General features: G+C 41.3%; 1 protein-coding gene across 5 annotated transcripts in view; it reads left to right on the top strand.

The window, feature by feature from the left end:
* AFF2 (AF4/FMR2 family member 2) overlaps positions 1-18,179 on the top strand; it is a 340,514-nt gene extending 322,335 nt beyond the window's left edge. For all 5 annotated transcript variants that reach the window (XM_033072136.1, XM_033072135.1, XM_033072139.1 and 2 more), the window contains 2 exons: positions 4,221-4,435; positions 8,877-18,179. In XM_033072136.1, the coding sequence (XP_032928027.1) occupies positions 4,221-4,435; positions 8,877-8,998 (337 nt within the window). In that variant the 3' untranslated portion in view covers positions 8,999-18,179. The remainder of the gene's footprint in view (positions 1-4,220; positions 4,436-8,876) is intronic.
* Positions 18,180-22,092: the final 3,913 nt, after the last annotated feature.

Here is a 22,092-nt window from a genome sequence, read left to right as displayed (position 1 = left end):
AGGTGGTTTTGCAGCTCTAAAGGCAAAGGACAGGTGATGGGATCAGTGTTTTGGGAGCTGCAGGTGTATTTCAAACATGTGTCATGTAGAAACTGTTCTTCTGGGCTACAGAATCTCATGGGGGTGAGGGGCTCCCACTGGACTAAGTCAGATCCCCATGTGAGCTGTCCAGTGTGGGTAGGAAGAAAGAGCTAAATCACACCTTTGTCTGTACAAAGCCCCCTTAAGTCTAAAATTAGATACGGTGGGTCTGTGCTGAATTCTTTGACAGTTTACTTCTCAAGCCAGATGAAGGCCATAAAAATATCAGTTAATTAGCTGGCAAGTACCATGTCATTTTAGGAAGCCAAAGTAAAGTTAGCCTTCATTGCAATGATTTTTCAATGATTCGTTCAGCAATGAAAGATCAATGAATATTTCGTTGATATATGGTAAGTGCTGTTTAATAAAACTGAAGGTATAATAGTGGTGAAAATGCAAAGGCACTTAGTCAGCCAATTATCAGTGGCTTCATATTAACGTTAAAACACCCTCACCTCAGATAGAAGTCAGGGTAATGCAGTTATGATCTTCTGTTCAGTGGAGGTGCATTGCTGCTGTATCCTTGCCTTTATCTTGCAATGGCTGTTGCCAGCTGACGCACATTTCTCCCGCTTCTTTGTCCTGGTCACACATCCAGATACAAGTAAAGCAAAGGTGAATGACTTCACTTTTTATTTTTCCATCTTTATTTGAGTAGGCTAAATTCTAGGTGAAAATTACTATTGTTAATGGTCTCTTTCTGGTGGTTCAGAAGACGAAATTACTTTTAGACACACCAAGAAAACAAAGAAGGAAGGGTTGAAGTTTAGCACACAAAGAACTGAAGCTTTCAAACACACTTTGTTCTCAATCAGTGCAAAACTGAAAATTGCAACATTTTGCTTAAAGTATTGCCTCAGATAAGTCAAAATATTTTGGGGTATAGATATGCATATATACACACCCCAAATACTCAGTTATTTTGAATATGTGTGTATAGAGCCAATAAAGTATAGATGGTAATACAAACTAAAGTGATGAAATAAGGAATCACTTTAAATAAACACTGAAAAGATATTTTGACACTGGAAAAAAAACTAATAAATTAAATTATTTGTTATGTGCCAGTTTTTCCAGACATTTAAGTGTCAGTGAAACTTTGTATTGTAATAAAAATACTTAAAAGTTTACATCAAGTTTTAGTGATCGAATAGACCATGGAGCATAACATCTCTTTTGTTCCTTAAGAAGGGACTTGTACATAAACATTTCATGGAGCAGAAGTTATCCTTTTATTCCTGTCCTATTATAGACCCCTATGAAGTGTGTGCTTTGCAGGTGATGACATCTCCCTCGCTATTTAAAGGAGCTATTAGGTGTCCAGGATTGAGAATAAGTGGGTTTTGACTGGAGGAGAAAATTCTTGTCTGGCCACAAAGTATGCAGCAGAAACCCAGCCTTCAGGTCAGCACCACTTCTAACATAACATCATAACATCAGCTGATCAGTCTCTTCCCACTAACCCTGGAGATAAGGCAGGAGAGCTCTGGAAGTGCACATCTCTGTCTTTTACTCAGAACAGGAAGCATTTGACATGTGAGAGTAACTGAGTGAAAAGGCCTTGTAAGTAACAGCATTATTGCGAGATCTGTGACCCTACACACAGAGACTACAGTCCACACTCAGGTCTTGTGTCCCTTCTGTGTGGGGTGTTAGAAGAAAAGAGCTCTCCAGCTGGCTCAGGGGTGCCATCTATCAGGTGGCTCCCAGTGGCTCCAAGGTTTGTCGCAGACCTGGTGTCACCATGGGCAGCTTCTGCTCTGCCTTCCCCAGGGCTACTTGCTCTACAGTTTTCTCTTAATTCCCTGCAAATTTGTGTCAGACAGCAAGAGAATTCACACACCACAGAAAAAAAGACCAAACACCATCCGGCATGTGGCATCTCTGGATATGGAGCTGCAGCCTGGTGCAGGTAATCTCAAATTACCTGGTGGGGTAATCTCAAATCTATTTTTTTTTACAAAGCAAAACTTATGTATTGCCATGGAGCGTAGTCTAGTCAGGATCTCAGATATATCAAAAATCACAGCTTGGCTTACTGGAATTTTTGCCTACTCGTTTCAGAGGGATGTGAACCTCTACAAAGTTGGTCCTGGTTCCATCCTGGCAATGAAACAAACTTTCCGTGGTTTCATTACAGAAATGTTTCCCACCTCTAGCGACAGAAAACACAAAACACAGAGATTTAGTAGACTCACCACAGTAATAATGGCTGTGCACAACAGGGTAAATCCAATGAACAATGTGCTTTATTTGGCAGAAGTGCATCAGCTGGTTGGAAGTGGCTCTAACAAAATACTCGGTCTCCTCAGATACTTATCATCTGTAACTGCTCCCAGACCTAATCTAGTATTGCACAGCTCTTCTGTGCAATAAAGACACTGTGGAAAGTCAGGTAACCAGGATGTTTTGAGACTTAAAAATAGGGTTTGTGCATTAGGACATGCTTAAACTCTAAGCCATAAGCTGGGTAAAAAGCTACAAGCTGCCAAATCAACGTGATCTCCAGCTCTGGAAAAAGAATGTATCACAGGAGCCTGTTGTTGAGCTCAGGTAATAGCAGGGCTCTGCTGGAAAATCTGCAGCAAAAGCTGTTGCCATCGATGCCTTTCAGTCCAAGGCTGTGCTGTTGTGTCAGTCTGTCCTGCAGCACGTGCAAAGTGTCCGCAGATCTGTGCTCCTGCAGGCCATTGACAGTGGCCTTTAAAGCCAAAAGGCCAAGCCCTTCTGTCCTTTGGATCAGGCTCAGTGATTGAGCTTGATGCTTTTGCATAGTATGAGGTATCTACAGCTGCATGTCCAGGGAGGTGCTGCAACATCTCTGTCTGGAGAGTTTTGGTCTCTTTGCTTCATGCAGAGAGTGCCAGGAGTGTCTTGGTCCTGTATCTCAAGCGTATTCTGCATTAAATAGAATGCTTTTGTTTAGGCAAATGGGTGAATGAAATTACATCCAGCTGGGGCTGGTCACCACTGGTGATCTCCAGGGCTTGGTACTGTTTCATATCTTCATTGATGATCCGGAGCCCCTTTGATCTTGCAGGGGATTGAGGGCACCCTTAGTCAGTTTGTGGATGACATCAAGTTGGGCCGGACTGTGGATCTGCCGAAGGGTGACTCTTTTTACTTCTCCCAAGTAACAAATGATGGGACAAGAGGAAATAGCCTCAGAGGAGGTTTAGATTGGAGATTAGGAATAATGTCTTCATCAAAAGGGTCGTCGAACACTGGAATAGGGCGACCCAGGGTCTTGGTTGAATTGCCTTCCCTGGAGGCATTTTAAAGTGCCTTGGTGTAGACATGGCATATGGGGACATGGGCTGCTGGAGGACTTGATAGTTCTGGATTAACTGTTCAGCTTGATGATCTTAAAGGTATTTTTCAACCTAAACAGCTCCATGATCCTATAAATTTTCAAAGAGAATAGCTGTTCTGTGAGCATTCAGCACTACACAGCTCTAAACAAGAGCGTGCTGTGCTGACCGCTGCACTGCCTGCAGCCAGCAGGTGGTTCCTAATTGATGGTGTTACAATTAAAGGAAAATCTATATTAGAACATTAGTGCCTCACAGTGTAGGTAACTTAAAACACTGTGCTGTGCAGAACTGTGTGGATGAACTGTAGGCAATTAGAACAAATCTCCATAGCCTTAAAGAATCCTATGGAGATATTCATAATCCTACAGTATCCTCAGGTCCTAATACTGCTCTGCAGGGTGCTTTTAAGACTTGCTCTTTACTTGTTGTGGTGACTGTTTTTGGAACAAACTGTCATTGTGATTTTCAGAAAATACTTTGATAATAAGCCAATATTGTACATTGAGTGTTTTCTAACTGCCATTGCAGCTTCTGGCAGCAGGTAGAAAAATCATTACAGCTATGAGATGCTTCTTTCTCTGAAAGATTGCTCTATTTTTATGATAGATTTTTTTTTTAAATAACAGCTTCATTTAAAAGGGAGAATTAAATCCCTTTTTACTTTCAGTCATTCCCAGTTTATAAGCTGTCCTTTCTCATGAAGTCAGGAGGTACCACTGCAGACTCTCCCTTGACTGGGGTGCAGAGTTAACTTTTCAAGTGCATATAGGATGGCGGTGAAGTGGGGGGTGTGAGGAGGTCTCACTCTTTCTCTCCCTCTTGCAGGAGCACAGAAACCCCCTCGCCCATGTCCCTGAGCCCATCCCCCGTCAGCTCTGCTGCAAGCAGCGCTGGCACCACCGGCTCATCCTCAGTGGGGACCATCACCATCCCCCAGCGCATCCACCACATGGCTGCCAGCCACGTCAACATCACCAACAACGTCCTGCGCAGCTACGAGCACTGGGACATGGCTGACAAGCTGACCAAGGAGAACAAAGGTGCCGCCCTCTCTGCTTTTCTGTGTCCGCTTTGGCTCAGCAGCTTTAGCTTTCCCCGTGTTCTCCGGATTTGGACCCAGAACCACCGCGTCTAAGATCACAACTGTGACAGCTTGAGCAAACAGACCAAATCTGCTTGCTGGTTGCTGTAGCCAATGTATATCTTCTCTTGTCAGGCACAGAGGGAGATGTGTAACACATGCTGAACATGGGGTTATCAGAGCAGCTGGCAAATAATTTAGTGAACTCAAGCCTCAAGTGATGAGAGCTTTTAAGTCTGCAAATTCGTTCACAGTTTCAGCCTCTTCTAGAGCACCAAGGTTATTTTCAGACTGCTCTGTCAACAGGTTTAAGACTATTAAAATGCTAGCTAGGATAATAAGCAAACATTCGATGTTATGTTTATGTGGGGAGTCCAATTAGGAGATGTCCGCTGAAAACCATGACCTTGACTCTCCTATGATTGGATTGCAAATCTGTTTTTGTGTTCCTTACAACAAAATGTAAGTCTTTACCACAGTCATTTCAAAGGAGTTTTGGCAAGAAGTTTGTTACTGGGTTGTGTCAAGTATAGTGAAGTGGCTGAGATTTAACTGAGGGATAAATTTGGCCTATTGTTGCCCAGCTGTGAACTTCCCCGTGACACTGTAATTATTCAGATTCCAGCTTTGGGCTTACGCAAATCACTGAGAAAGCTTCCTTTGACACTAGAGGTGCAGAGCCTAACTAGGAAATAGTCTCATCATGAGTTGGCTCATTCTCTTAAATTATGGTGAGATTTCAGATGGCCGACTTGTCCTGACAAATGTGCTTGCTGTATGCAGTTTGATCTTATTCCTATTAATGTCAGTGGCAAATTTCCACTGATTTAGAGAAACTGAGCTTGATATTTATAGAGTTTTATGTCTGAATGGTCAGTCATAATGATCCATCCCTGTATGAGGAACAATAATAGAAGTTCTGTCCAGTCCTCCCTGCTCCTTGTCTTTGTTCACATTGATTAATTTAGTAGCAGTGCAATCATTTTGGATTTTTTCCATAGCTGCATCCATTTTCACAAAATGTGAAAGCAATTCCCTGTCAAATGTAATGCAGAATGTTACAGCAGGAATGTAGAAGGATGCCCTGATAGGAGGAAGAGATGGTGATAATCTTGTAATTAGCCCTGTGTGTTGTGGAGTTGCTAAATGTTCTACTTGGTATTAAATCAAAATAGCTCAGGCATTCAGCCAGCAGACAGAAAATGTATCCAGCCACTGTTGTTATCATTCCTAGAGCTGGATGAGAAAAAACCTGCTGACTCTCTTTCTGCATTTTCCTCCCTACTCTCTTCTTTGTTCTCATTTTGATTTACAATCAAATAAACCCGGTTCTGCAAAGCTGTATAGGAATACTCTTTATTCAGATGGGCAGTCCCTTTGGCTTTACTGGAACTGGATGCATGAGTAAGCATTTCTCACATGAGCAAGACATTTGAGGTTGTGACCTGTTCTTTCATATCTTGTTTCACAACCTAGAGTCACATTACAGGAAATGCAAAGTTCATGTTACTTCAAATTTCATTTAAGTATTATAAACCATTGGTAAGAGATCAGACTTTCCTACATGCTATAGCATGTCTGCCTTTATATATTTTCTGGAAAGTCTAATGAAGTATTTGATTTAAAGTTGCATGCTTAAACACAAATTGCAATTTGAAAAATTCATGGTGTAGCAAAAAGTGTATGAGGACTGTTATAGTACTCCACAGGTCTTCATCATACCACATGAGGGATTCTTTTTAAAAAAGGATGTATTCAAGACACTTTGACATGAGAAATGTCACAGTGTTTCATGAAAACTGGCTGTAATTGTTTTAGTAGATGTCATCTGCACTTCTCAGATAATTCAAAGCACCTTTATTTTCTTGTCTGGAACAAGACTCACCCCTTTCTTTGTGCTCTGGTGCACTGGCCTGTGAACTGCCCCATGACAGCAAACAGGACAGTGCAAACCCCAGACTCTGCTTGAGTCCCAGATCATCATTTAGTCTCTCTCTCAGGAGCTTGAGCAATCAGATTGTTCGTTATAAAAAATGATATTTTCCCCCCCCTTTCATGGAAATAAGAATGACATCAAAACCAAAAAACACCCACAAACCTGCAAAGAAACCAGAAAAAGATAAAAATTTAGTTTCTTTTAAAAATAAAAAATTTTAAAAAACCAACAAAAAATCAACAACAAAGAAAATCAACAACAAAAAAACCACAACAACAACCAGATTCAGTCACTTTTGTGAGTTTTTGTGGTCAGCTCTCATTGTTTCTGTTGTCTTCTGAATCACAGGATGTATCTTGCGTAAGAGTATGTCCTTCATGATCTGTCCTGAGATGGATATAAAACTGTGGCCTAACAGCAATGACCTCCAGGTTTTACTGCTGTCATAAAGGTTTCTTAGGTCATGCCCATGCAGTCACAAGAAATTTCCTCCACATTGTAGGAGCTGTGCAGCCGCCCCTTGTTCACGGCTGTCAGCTTAGGTTTTGTGCTCCTCTGAGTCTGCCTGCACACTCCCAGTTTGAACTTGACTCATGTCCAGCTGGCTCAGAGCAGCAAGACAGAAGCCTTTCTTTGTCAGCCTGACAAAAGATGTGCCATTAAAATAAAAATGCATAGCAAGAGAGAGAACAGCAGAACTGTGACCCACCAAGCTGATCTGGTTTGAAAAGGAAAGCAGGAATGTACTGCCATGTACCTCTAGTGGAATTTCCCCTGGTCCATAGAGTTGAGAATGTGGGGAGAATAGATAGAGTTTGGCATAAATCTGCGTCTGTAGCATCCCAAACTAAACTGCAGATTTCCCAAAGCCAGTGGGATGATTTGTGTTGGATCACCTAAAGTGGTGTTCACCATCTATAACATCAAACTCTCAGCTGACTTTACAAGATCAGATCATTTTTTAATGCTTCTAAAGAAAGCAGGATTTCTTCTCTACAGTAGAAAACTATTAGCTCTGTAGGGAGCAAGACCTGTTCTCTCATGCATAGATGTATTAAGTGGCTTCAGTGCTTATAGCTTTTTCAAGAAATGTTAACCTGAAATTAGGCTTTAAGGTGAATTCTCAGTGTTTAAAGCAATTATTGTTTATTTGAGCCTAGAATGAGCTCTCTAGAATGCAGGCAAGATACTGCATTATTTCATTTCAAAATGTATTGATTTGACACTGAAGGAGGGGAACGAATGATAGAGAAAGGAAGATTAAAAATAGCTGGTGGCTGCAGCATCTGAGCAGCACTGGTGCTAGCCCTGAGCTCTCATTATGCTTGCCTCCAGCCAAATCACTTTGTGCTCTGATATTGCTGCTCCCAAGCTGACCAGGGTCAGGCTGTCAATACTTGGATAGAAGACCTCAAAGCAACACTTACTCGCTGAAGAAAGTACTGATAATGATTTTGTACCTGGCATCTGCTCTCCTGAAGTGCAGCCAATGCAGTGCTGGCTGGCTCAGTGCACTGGATTGCAGACAGGGTGAGAATGTGAGGGCTCAACCATTCCTTACTGTGATTGTTGGTTGTTATCTGAGCTCTGAGGGGCTTTAACTGAGAGTGGGTTCCCACTTGCCTAAATATAGTGTAAGTGTTGTATATGTGGGAATGCCTGTGCCCCAGCAAAAAGAACTGTGGGAGAATGCAGGGCACAATTCAGCTCTCCATTGACAGCAATTAGGGAAGGTATGTTGGCCCTAACAGGATTAGTCTTTCACGCAGAGAGCATCTAACACATGACATAAAGTAAAGTGGTGTGTCGCTTCCTAACTGGGGCTCTCTGTTTAGTGACTTCCTGTTAACCCTTCCTGACTAGGAATCCCAGGGTTGGGATTCTTCCCCAGTAGAGGTTCCCATCTCCAAGGTGTTGTTTTCCTGCTGTGCTGTCTCTCTCCGCTTCCTCCCCCACTCCCATCCCACACTCATCCTCTGCGGCCTGCAGCTGAAACAGGATTAGCAGATGGCCAAAACTGCTGCAATGTCAGTAACAGAAAATAGAGGGTGGGGAAAAGAGCAAGAAAAGTCTTCCAGTCTGGAAAGGTCCAGTCTAGCCCCTCATGTCTGGGAAAGAGTACAGCATGGAAAACTAATGCAAGATTTCACTGCCAGCTATTTAAATCATACAGTCAGCAAACCTAATCTCAAAAAACTGACAGTGCATATCATCAGAGTTGAAGAAAGACTGCTGGCAACCCCTCATACCATCCTGTGGTAGACTTCCAGCATGGATAATCTAATTTGGTTTGTTTCAATATATTGTTGTTTAAGTTCTTTCTTACGGACCACGTGCTCATGTGCACAGCTATCTTTAAAACTCACTAATTACACTGTGCTGCTTCTGAGTGGAAAATCATGGTAATACCTCTATTTCTGTACCATTGCCTGAAACTATTGCTTCTGTTTCTTGTGTATTGCAGAGTTCTTTGTAGACCTGGACTCAGTGATGGGACCCTTAACACAACACAGCAGTATGACCAATCTGGTTCGTTACATTCGCCAGGGACTCCACTGGCTCCGCATTGAAGCTCATTTGTTGTAGTGACTGCTGCCCTGTTCATGACATCCCCATTCTTCTACCTCTACCAGCGCAGAGACGATCACTGGTGGAACTCCACTCATTTTTGGAAGTTTATTCATGTAACTTCATTTTTATTGCCTTTTTTAATACCCTATCTATTGGAAGTAGAAGTCACCATAAATGAAAGTTATGACTCAAGAGCAGTATGTGTTGTACCATCTAATCCTTTGTGACAATTTTCTATGCCTTGTGTCTCCTGGATCCTGCCATCCTTATGTGCTTTATGGAACGGTACATTCTCTGCAGTATTGTTTTAAGTTCATGCTGCCTTCAAGTGAAAACAAGAAAAGCACTTTGAGAAGATATGGATTCCTGAGAAATAGTACAAAGCATCTTTAAATATTTGAGGGTATATATGAGAAGTCCCTTCTGAAATAAATTAGTAGAAGTTATAGCTAGTCATTCAAAATCATCTTCTGAACCTGAACCAAGTTTTTTGATCCTAATTCTGGCATCATTACCTGACTCAGTACATTCCTAAGATTTCTTACTTCCTATAGGTTTAATCTCTGAAAGAGAACATTGAATATCTTACAGGTACATAATGTAAGATCACCAAAGGTGTTAAGAGGTAAAAGGTTGAAGGAATGCCTCATTAAAGAATGATGACACACTATGCAATGAGGTTTTGATATTCCATTCTTCCTGTTTATTGTTGGCTTAATAATTTCAGTAGGCAGCAGAATTTATTGAAGTTTTTAGGCAGTTTCAAAATATTAGCTTTCTTAGTCTTATCTACCATTCCTGAATTTTGTTTCTGTTTTACTATTTAATCTCAAACAAATACTTATCCAAAATTTTTCTTCATAGATCAATCTCTCCTTGCATAGTGACTCACTGAAAGCAGATTTTTAACAGGACTGCTGCACTCTAAGCATTGATATTGTATGTAGAAGTCCATTAATAAGTGTATGCAAATTTTTCATGAATTATCTAGAAGTTTAACTAACTAGCCACTGTTGAAACATTGTAATTCCATGTGGCATCAATTTTCACCTGTTTTGTTAATTTCAGAGCATTAGAAATGAACAGTATTATCTTGCTATCTTGAAAACAATGTCAAATTAAATAAAATCACCAGATTTACCCAAAAGCAATATAACATTTGTTTAATAACGGCCATGAATACTTCAGTCAGATTACCTTTTTTCCAAGCTCTGCATCTGTTTACCCATGCTGTCATGTTTTGGACCATTCCTCTAATGCGTGAATAATAATGGGACAATTCAGATAGAATTTCAAAGCAATTGTGAATAAATTGCACCATTTCACATTTGCTCTTTCCTCTTATTTTTTTTCCCTGTTATAAATTGCACTGCTCTTCTGGTGCCACTGCGAGAAGTGCTGGTGCATGAAACAAAACAAAATGAATTTATACCAATAATTCACAAAACTTTAAATGGTCTCATCTCATTCTTGATATACCTGCATACCTTACTGAACTGTAAATTCCATTTCTATAAACAGAAAATGCTCATACCAATGTAAATCTTATTCTGTCTCGTCGCATTGAAATAATACAATATATGTATTAAATGCCATCCAGATATTAGTTAATTGCAATTACCTTCTGCTGTATAAACCTGTATTTTCTTTAATCTGGTGAGTTATTGGATTCTACTGACTGGGCTGAGACCAGATAAATAGGAAAAATTTGCATTTAAAAGGTTCAGACTGTTAAGATTTTTAGATCAGGCCTTGGATATTTGCAATAAGAGTAGTTTAAGGTCTCTGCCCAGTGCACATTTAAGACAAACATTTCTGTAGCTGTTGCATATTAGCTCCCTGTAGTACTACCTTTTCTTAAAAATCAGTAATTCCTAACATTTTGTTCCACAAGACTGGAAGTCTAAACATAGCCAACATGCATCATTAGAGAAATCATCCAGGGCTTTCTGCAAAGGACATACGCAGAACATGCACATCCTGTATTATCTGCACATTCTTTTTCCTGAAGTGGTTGATTCACCCTTACCTGTTCTTTGAGGGTTTTGGTAACACAGCTGAAACCTGAATCCGACACACTGGTAATGCTGACTCTGGCCCCAGTAGCTAATTAATAAAATTAATAAAACAGCAGTGAGAACTACTCAGAAACGTAAATGAATGATGGTGGTTAGGGGTTTTTTAAAGAAAAAGAAAATGAAACATCTGAAATAATTTTTTTAGCAGGGTACTTGAGATGAAGTAAGGTTGAGCTGGTTTTGTAATAAGCCAGAGTTTTCCATTCTTTTTGCAAGTAACTATTCAGTCCAATTAAGTACATTGTCATCACTTTCTCCTTTAATGTCAATCGAAATCCAAGACTTCCATGCATTTACAAGGGATAGCAATGACTTGAAAGACAGTCTTCAGACACAGGACTCCTCAGAGTTTGCTGCAGTCGCTTAGTGATCACCATGTATTATCTTTTCCCCATTCCTTGTGGTAAACAGACTCCTATCTCTAAATTTATCCCATGTTCACAATCTTTTGCTTAAACGGCTTAAGGAATTAGCCCTCTTGATTTTGTATCCTGTGACTTAGGTTGAAATGTATGCTGAATCAATGGCATGATGATAGCAAGTCCAGCAGTCAAGTCTAGGATCCCAAGCCAACTTACTATTTAGCAGTCTTGTTTCAAAAGCGGCTTAGAAACAAATTAAATATGGAGAGTAAATTACTGTCTTATCCCTGGGGATGATGCTTCTTTTGGGTTAGTTATTAAGGATTATTGCACTTTTACAGGCACTATATTCATCTCATTTCAATTGCCAACATGTCATCTTCATGGAATCATTTTACCCCTTAAAATATCCAGCAGAGCTAATCAAATGAGATTGTTTGTTTCAATTTGTGGGGAAGCAGCATGACTGTGCTTGGGCACTTGCAATGTCTGCACTTAAAACTGCCCAATTCAGGCTTTCAAGCTCATGAACCAAGCACCAAAGATTACAAGTTGTGATTCGGGTTTTTTTAGTTTTGTTTTTGGTTTGGTGTTTTGGTTTTTTTTGTTTTGGTTTTAGGTTTTGTTTTGTTTTGTTTTTTTAAATAAACTCTTTGGTTCTTGTATTGCCTTCTGGATGCTGAGCTGTGGGACTGATTTCATGACACATTTTCAGGCATTTTACAAGCATTCCAAGGGCAGGAACTAACACATTTGTTTTTAATAATGATAAACTGGAACAGTGATGTAATCTCTTGACTTCTGTAGCTGGATTTAAGAAGGACACCAAGTTTTCCTAAAACACTGCCAGAACTGACAAGATTGTCATTTGTGACCCATGCCTGAGGAGGTTTGGAGCAATATCAAGAGTCCAGCAGTGAAGGGAACAGGCCTGTGAAGGGCTAAACTCAGGCATTTGGGGTGCAAGACCCAACAGCAGCAAAGTCGTAAATGTTCAAGAGTGGCATTTACATAGCACTTAACCTCCACTTCAAGGGCTGCAGCAGGTCTTAATGTGCAGGCAGAATATCCAGCTCCAAGTGCAGTGATGTGTGTTGGGTGCTAGAGAGCAGAGAGAAAGCCTTTTTGTGATAGTGTTGGTGGCAACTTTCATGGTTTGCATCACATAGCTTAATTTCACTTTTTCTTACATGTTCTTTGGATGTTCAATTATTTAAATATTCTTTCTGTGAATAGATTGCCTCATTTATAAATTATCTCCTTTGAAAGATAGACACAGACCTGTTGATAGTTATGTGGGAGATTTGTAAAAAATAGTATTTGAGATCTTCATTCCTCCTAAAGAAACAAAATAAGCCAATTGAATCTGGAATTTAATTTCCATGGTTTTTTAACTTTCACTGTTTTTATTATGTTCTTCTATTATGACAGTTTAGATTCACTGATGATTTTACGTACTTCGGAAAAAACTGTTTCAGTGAGGTTCTTATGAGCATTTAATGCTGTCTAAATCAAATTATTAGTTTTGTGAGTGTAAATTAACATATAACAAAAATGGGGCTGGTAGGGATTCTGACTTAAGTGTTAACATAACTTCATTACTTGGAGTTCAGGAGAAACTCCATGCAGCATTGAAGCAAGCCTATGAGTGGGAGAGTGTGTACCCATCTGTGTGGACTTACATGTGGATTTTCAACTGAGTCCCTGCTCATTACTTCATAGCACAGGAGAAAAGATAGGGTAGCTGTAAAGAGAAAACACTCCTACCACTGCTCATTGTAGTGGTATTATTCAAGTGTTCCTCTGTAGTTTGTGCATAGTCCTGTTTGCATCTATTGCCTCTTGCAGACAATGAAGATGTGCAGAAAGTAGCAACAACTCCTTCATTTTAGTCCTGTGGTCCCTAAAGTCAGTGTAAGAACTGAGTTTGCTGTGTCGACGTGCTGTTTTTCAGGTTAACTCATTTGCCATAGACCAGTGTCTTGAAGTTTTAAGAAAGACAAAATATTTAACAAGTCACCAAAGAAAATTAAGTTGTCATTCTGAAGCAAGTGTAGAAGTGTCCCAACTGTAGGCAAGCTGCAGATCAGTGGGTCTTTGCAAAGGGCCTTGCCTCTCAGCATCTCCCTGACCTCACCTGAATGCACTGGGAGTGAGGCAAAGGGGATTAAGATGGGAAACTAATCTACTGTCCTTAAGACATCTTCCAGCTTTACTTTACATGCTACTTTATAAATACAAATAAAACAAGTCTTAAGGTTTGCAGAGCTCAATTCCTCGGTTTCCAATAATCTTAAACTTCCATTATATAACCAGAGCACACCAATGCATATAGGCATTCTCTGTTCTCCAATGAGATATGTCTAGGGGCATATTTTGGTTGTATCACTTGATATTTAGCCTAAATGTGTAGGTTAAAAACTATTATGGTCTCCTTCGTTACTGAAATCTCTCTGTAGCCTTCCTGCCTGACTTACAGAGTAGTTGTCTTCTCCCCAGTACCCTTGTCAGACCTGCCTTTCTGATGGACTTGGTAGCTGTCCTTAAGCCATTTTGTTTCAGAGATGTTTTGTCTTCCAAGATCAGTGATTCTGATCATCTCACACCAGTTTAAACCTCTGGTGGTGGCTGCTGAAGTCAGGATAGACTGTGTTCAGATCTTGTGTTCAACTCAGGGGAGGACCTGGTTCCATAGAGAGATGAGAGCAAATTCAGGTGCAGATGAGTTACTACATAAAACTGAGAATCAAACCTGGCCTCATCAGGAGGCACTGCAGCAGAAATACTGTGATGAAAAGCTCTTCCCAGAACCACAGGGTGTGTAGTGACATGTCAGGCAGCTCACTGGCACTGTAATCATATTAGGCAATGGTAAAGATATCAAGAGTGGTTTAAAGAAAGTGGGGCAAGCTGCTGTGTCTGACATTTTGAATTTAAGCTGAGTGTGCTTCTTGGGAAAGGGGACTTACTACTGTTGATGTGTCCTACAAAATAATATCTATACCATGCTATCCTGTGAAATCAGAATACAGCACCACCACATCCAATACTTCAATGCACCTCAGAGTGCCACCTCATGTCACAGAGAGGTAATTCTTGTCACTACCCTGAAGTCACCATCCAGTTAAACCATGATTTTTACTTTATTTTTACAACAGAAGCAAGGACCAAGCCCAAAGGCCCAGTGGCCACATTAGGCAGCATTGTGTGACCTGATGTTGCCTCCCACAGGCCATGGAGTCACACAGAGAGCTCCTGAGCCCTCAGCCTGCTCCAACACCCATGTTGGACTGCTACAGGACTGTGGAGTGAATCCCCACATAGCCCTGTCCGCTGTGCTGGGGGACCAGTGCTGTGCCCAAGAGGGCTGAGGGGCCCCAGCCCCACCATCTGGGTGAGCAGAGCTGTGGCTCTGCCTTTCTTTCAGGTCTTGGTCCTCTGCAGTTGCAGATGGACTGGGATTTGAGCACTCAATTGTACTTACACTGCGTCTGAAAATGCCAATCAAGTTGACAGAAGCCATGCACATGGTGACAGCACAGAACTCAGTCAATACCCACTGTACACAGAATTGGAATTTAAATTGTGGTGTCCACAGGATCACTCATGCTTGCAGGACTCCAACTAAGACCCACTGATGCCAGTGTAAAAAGTCACATGAGTGGACAGTGCAGCTGATTGACACTTGTTTTCTTCTTTGATTTTAACTGAGTTCCTCTATCTGCAAGTTCCATAAGCTCTCTGTGCTAGATAGTTTACTCACTGCTGTGTGAGTGTCACCCTGTTGTAATACCATTGAAAGATCCTTCAAGTATAGATAGTCATAATTTCCACTCAGTTATTTTCTTCTCAGAATTCAAAGGAAGGTCAGATTCTGAGGTGAATTTAATTGTTTTATTGAACAACAGTAACTACAATGGACCAAAATTTGAGCTAAGCAAATGTAAAGTAACTTGGCTCAACTTGTAGAATTCATGGCACCAAATTCTGCTGTCATGTTGCATTAGTGCAAGTCTTATGGAGCTTGCTGAGTACTGTTTATCAAAGGAGAGGCTGGATAACAAAAATCTCATAGCCTTACTGGAGTTACATGTATTAGGCCAGAACTTAAGTTGCATTAACCCAATTAATTGAATAGAATTCCATCCATTTTTGTTCTGGCTGGGCACTCATCTCACTGAAAGTAGTTCAAGGTCTCTGGACTAGAGCTGGAATAACTGTGAGCAGATTTGCTCTTCAACCAGAGCATGTGTTGACACTCAGCCCTTGCTCAGGGAAACCACCTTTTACTTCAGTGACAAGTAGCAATGTTATGGACACAGAGGAGCTTTAACCCACTGGCAGGAGACATTTACCCTTGAATTTATGAAAGAACTGAATAGTAGATAGCAACACAAATGTTTTATTTATAATAGATGTACGGTGCGAGTTTTTCAGCTCATGTAAACTAGTATAGGAGTACTGATTTCAGTGGAGTAAATCCAATATGTACACACCAAGGAGCAAACCCTCTAACCCTAGACTAATTTTTGCCAGTGTATCTCTATGCAGACAAATTCCCAAAGCTTTTATCATCATGCCTTTTTACTGATCATGCCATTGAAATGATTAATGTATCATAATCCTTGCTTGTGAGGAAATACTGTACCTGCAAAGAAAGTTATGCAGTGTAAAGCACATTGTAAAACTGCTTTAGACCACAGCCCGGAGACACCTTATCAGAAACAAGACGAACACAGCATCTTTTGATCTCATGTTGATTACACCTCGCTCTGCAGTTCCACAGCTGAGTTTTTCATACAGACTGAGTGATGGCTGCATGTTTCTGATGACTGTGGACCAAAGCCTCAGCTGATGTTCCTCTAAGTAGCTCTGTGGATGTCAGTGCTGATTTGCACCGGCTGAAAAACCAGTGCTCTCCCTTTTCATACTGTTCTGCATGCCCTAATGCAGCTTTATAAATGCACACTGAGGCTGAGCGTATATTGAACTATTCTGATTCAGCACCAGATAAGACCTGCTAAAAAAGTTGGAGGGTAATTTCTGCCTGCCATCTAGGCTTCCACATACATGTTTTGGTTTTAACTACAGGCATGTTGCAATTTCATTACCTCCCAGTATAAATATATACTGGCATCAGCATTAACTTGCGTAGAAAAATGGCAAATAAATTCAAACATGTCATAAATGCTCTCAGTCTAGAGATGGAATCGGTTACTTTAGTTCAAAGACATTGCAGGAGGCTAAAGTGGTTTTTCTAAGCCAAATGGATTCTGTACAATTAGAAGTCATGGCAAATATTTATCTTGGCCCAATTCTGCTCTTCCCCTGAGCATCCTGGTCAGCAGGTTGCTCCACTGAAGTCCACAGAAGTAACTGTGTGAATTGGTGCTCAGTACACAGATTGCAGAAGCAGGCACTGAATATGTTAGGTTGCTGCAATCAGGGGTTTAATTTTAGCCATATGTGTCATTTGAGGACACTTAAAAATTATGTACATTTTATCCAAACTGATAGTCCTTGTATTTCCATAAAATATTGTATAATTTATTCCTGTCTGTATTTTTGACATCTCTGGATTGCATATCTTCTACTGAATCTTAAATGCTGGGGTTTTTTTAAACCCACATTCAAAAGGTCTAGGACATACCATCACAGAATATGAAAACAAGTCAAAGATCTGGTGATGTTTTGCTTTGGTTTTGAGCTCTCCTGCCATTTGTGTTTTGGCTTGTCTGTGGTACTCCCAGAATTTCTGGAATGGCTCAAGTCAATGCAAGTTTCTTCCTGCCTTTTGGGGAAAAAAAAAAAAAAAAAAAGAAAAAATGAAAAATTAAAAAAAAAAAAAAAGAAGAAAAATACAACTAAGGTTCAGGAAAAGCAGTCCTGGCAAAATTGGTGGGTGTTTGCTCTTCCTAGCTGTCCTGATTTTTTAACCTGCCATGTTGGGAGTAGTCTAGTCTATGGGTTTTCTCACCCACCATTTCTGACTGTTGTGGCAAATACTATTTTTTTTTTTCTTTTGTGTGTGTGTGCGTGCGCATGTATAATTAACCAAAATATCAGGAAAATTTATATATGCTTTCTTCTTGTTCCTGGAAATACAGCAACATTATGACCTTATGGTCTTCCAGCAAAAGTTGGATTTAATTTCTGCATTGCAATGCAACTTAATTAGCTATTGGAATTAGATTATGGTTTACTAAATGGCCTTTTACCTTATGTTCTTATGTTCTTACTTTTTATTTACTATTTAAGTAGCCCCTTTTTTTCTCATGTGTGCAAGTATCATATCAATAATCATTGCAATTCCACAAGGTGTCTTTGTTTTGGACAAGCATGTTATTCTTGTAAAGTTTTAAGTATAAGTTACGATGTTTTGTACAGACCAAGGTAACTGTTAAAATGTCAAGCAATTACTGAAATGTTGTATAGTTATAAAAGTTTGATTTCTTTTGCTTTATATGTATAAAATTGTATCTTGCCTGTTTTGCTTTGTATTTCCAACGTGTTGCACAATTATGCATTTTGTTTACATTTGTTCCTTCTTAAAAAAAAAAAAAAAAGAAATAACAGTAATACTTTATGTACAAACATTTTAAATGTACTTTTGTTGTTTTTAAACACAATGTCTCTGTACAAATAATATTGGTTGAACTGGTACATTCGTGTCTCTCATAGAGGGATTAATTATACTGCCAGTGCATTGAATTATTTAAAAAAAAAAAGTAAAATAAAATTTTTATGAAAATGTAACCCATTTTATCACTATAAATTATTCTGTCTTCTGCTATTTTCTCATTCTCCTCCCAGGATACAATAAGTATGGTACGGTAAGTACTGTTTGTGGGAGAGCTGTCATTGGTTTTAATTTTTAATCAATGTGTTTGTGTCATTGTGGCAACTTAAAATGACTTGATGTTAGAAAATAATGTAGTGCTGATACCAGCTGTGAGGTAGCGGGATCAATAATGTGCTTTCCCTTCCCTGAGGGGCCTCAACTGCAATACAGCAGCCTAAATCCCGTCTGTCCCCAACCCAATCCAGAGAGCAGAGGGGCCAGGCTTCCAAGGAGGGCTCTTTTGGACGAGCAGCCCAGGGCTCCAGCGTGACTAAAGCGGTGCCACTCAGCACTGCTGACCCTCTGCGTGACAGCCTTGGTCCCCAGGGGCTTCCCAGCATGACAAAACTGGGAACGCCAGGTTTTAGATTATCGCTGCAGAAACAGCTCTGAGAGGCAGTGCCAGGAATACCAGCTCAGAGGAGATGTAAAGAGCTCTCTGGAGATGCAGAGCAACATGTGATGTGGCTGCCCAGTGCAAGGCTGAGCTCGGTGCTGCTGCTCATGGGGCAGGTGAGGTCGAGGTGCCCCCAGGGACAGATGAAGTGCAGCTTTCCCGACAGAGCCCATCTCAGGTCTCCAAGCAAAAGAAGCCATCGCTGTGGTTTGTTCTATGGCCCCTCACGCTCACAGTCCTGCTGAAAACATTTCCATCTCAGCATGGACAGTTGCATGCTCTGGGAGGAGCTGCAGGAAGGCATGGCTGGGAGGCAGCTGGTGGGGACATCTCATCCCAGACAGTGTTGGGGATGGGGTGGTGAGCCCAGGGCACAGATAGCGTCACAGAAGAATGCCTGGAGAGCCACACCGGTAGGTGTTAGTCTGGATTTGAGGCTGATTATCTGAACAAAGGGTCAGTAGCTGGTATCTTCCAACTTCTCAGCACCACTCTGAAGCACTCTGACCTTATGAAGCAGCTTAAAGCTCTCCGGTCTGACTAGACTTTTCCAGTTCATCATCCTACTTGTGTGGATAGTTACCTATAAAATGAGTGCTGGAGCCCCAGTACTTCGTAGGCATAAGTCTTTATAACTTCAGAAGGAAATCTGGAATGGGTGTTTGGAGCACACTGTGTGTCACCAGGTGCCCATTCTGTGTCCAAGGAGACAGAAAATATCGTTTATGGATATCTCAGAGAGACATTGTTTGTGCCAGCAGGAGGGAGGTTAGGTCTGATGCTCCGTGTACCATTCACTCCTCCGAGTTCTTTTCATCTTCTGGGCATGCCCAGGAACCCACTTGAAGCTTGACTTCAGACTGGCAGCTCATGTCATTCCCTGCATGTGTAACCTTTAATCAGCTGTGAAGTGTTTTGTGATCCCAGCTACGAATGACGAATAGCACATAAACCTGTGCGATACAACACTGTTAGTGTAACTGCTCAATTCAGAAAAAAACTCAAAACCTCTGGAAATAAAAAAGGGATAATTAGTCATACAGCAAGCACACGGGATTCCCACAGGAGCAAAAGATGCCACCCTGCTGAGCAGAAGGAGAAATGCCTCCTCCAAGTATGGCAATGTCAGGGATAATGGAAGATGGGCATTTGGATGCTCATTTCCATATGCAATTTCACAACAAGCTCAGGCAAAGTGTTGTGTGCCCTGTTCCACAGCCAAGGAGACATCTTCCCTCCCTGCCTGGCTGGGGCTGAGGCAATGGAGAAGGATGTTCATGAGGCCTACAAAGGCTCAAGTGAGAGAAGGAAGCACTACAGTTTGGCAGCCAGGTTAGATGATTTAACTGCACAACTCCCTCAGGAATGAGTTTTGCTCATGACAAGCTGCTCTAGAGCATAGGATGTTTCATTGCTAGCATGAAAGATGAAGGGCTTGTGAAGACTTACTTATATCTAAAAAGTCTGGCTGGAGCTTTCCATGGTCTGCTAAGGAGTACAAAGCACAGCCCAAACACTGTCACTAAAAAGCTGAGACTCCTCAGCCCCTCCTACACACATAGTCCAGAAGGAAAGCAATGCAACATCTACTCTGCATAATAGGGAGGAATTTCACTTACCAGTTGCATTTCAAAGTAATTTTAGATATCTTTTTATTGAAAAAAGCACATGTGCATGGGAGAGATTTTTTTTCCCTCCATACTGTGTCCACACGTTTGAAAGGACTTTATTATAGCTAATGTAAATGTGTTCAGCAAACAAACCACACATCAAGTTAATGCTAAGCAAAATTTTCCAGTCATATGAGCTACAGAAGAGCCCCTCTTGATATTTTGTAGGCATGTATGTAGACTGGCGTTGTGAAAGAGATGTGTTCTCTCTTTCAGGGATCTGTACACCTATGAGCACACGAGACCAGCCAAAAACAAGATGTGAGTTAGTACATCAGGCCTCAGGAACTGAACCGCAGAAGAAAAGATACTGTCACAGAATCACAGAATCGGTTGTGTAAGAAGGGACCCATCAGGATCATCAGATTCCAACTATACCTATTTGTAGGATTATTTTCTCAAGAAGTTACATTTTGAAAGGCAAATCTGAGTGAAAAAGTAGAACAAATACCCAACAGCCACCACTACCACCACAACCATTTACTCCCCATTTCTCAACCAGCTCCAAGCACATGGGGTTCACCATTTTGGCAGGGGATGCTGTGAGAAATGTGTGTGGCTGGAAGTGATGAAACCACAAGAAAAATACTCCATTTTCTGCTAAGACAGCTACCTCTCAGATTCAGCATGCCAGCTCTAATCTGTGGGGAGAGTGAAGCCCTCAGATGACTGCTGCATTTGAAGGGCAATTCCCAGCTGTGACAGGGGCTGCTGGAAAAGTCAGCACACCCTCAACACCCCTTAGTGCTGATCCTAGGCCTTGAGGAACACCAGGAGCCTTAACTCTCCATTCCAAGGAATTTCATCCATAAAGAGGTGCAACAGGCAACAAATTCTGCAGCACATTTTTGCTTTTTAGGATTTGTTTTGGGGTTTGATTTTTGGGGGGGTTGTGTGCGTGTGTGGCTTGGGGTTTTTTTTCTTGCAACTCTACAGTCACTGCCTATCAAGCAGGAGCTAAATTAAAAGGCTTCAAGCCATCAATTTAAGAGCAATCACCAGTGTGTTCAGGATATGCTGGCAGGGAACTATCTGCAATGAGAAGCTGCATCAGCCTTGTGAAATCCCCTTGGCTTTATCAGTACCTGGAAATAGGTGCAACTCATTCAGTTCAGCACAGCACTCATATCTCCAGGGTTCTGTATGGTCTGGGAGTTGATTAGCCAAGAGAAGCCTCCTCCAGATGGGTGTCCAGGGCATTCCCAGTGCTCCTGCCAGCACCCAGTGCTGCCAAAGCCCTAAGCCTGAGCTGCTGTTCCTGAGTGTCCTCCTCCCTGGTTGACACACCCAGGGTGGGAGGCAGCACATTTGCCACAGAGGAGCACAAAGGCTGCAAAATCCTGACTGGGCTTGGACATGTCAGAGGAGCAATATGGCTGGGAAACTCTGACATTTCCATTGAGAAACCATAGAGGACCTTGAAGGAAATACTTTCAAATTAAATATTCCCCAGCCCAGACAATATGCTGTTTCTGGCTTGGACCAGGCTTTGGTGAGCCTCTGCCAGCTTCAGGCAGAGAGATGAGTTTCTCCCCAAAAGCTCCTGTGACTGAAGGTCACTTGAGTGTCCAGAGACTGGATACAGACATTTTCATAGCAGGCTCTTTTCCACACTACTCAAATAAATCCCTTCTTGGCTTCATGGAGCTGGTGTTGGCTCAAGTCAGACCCATATGCCCCAGGACTGCCCCAATGTGATGGTGGCAAGGGACTGGCCCTGCAAACAATCTAATTAGTTCTATTCTAGGCAGGCAAGGTCTA

Source organism: Catharus ustulatus, chromosome 14 (assembly GCF_009819885.2).
Source record: "Catharus ustulatus isolate bCatUst1 chromosome 14, bCatUst1.pri.v2, whole genome shotgun sequence".
NCBI classification, from domain to species: Eukaryota; Metazoa; Chordata; class Aves; order Passeriformes; family Turdidae; genus Catharus; species Catharus ustulatus.
Note: the sequence above shows the minus strand (reverse complement) of the source record. Positions and strands in the feature narration are given on the sequence as shown.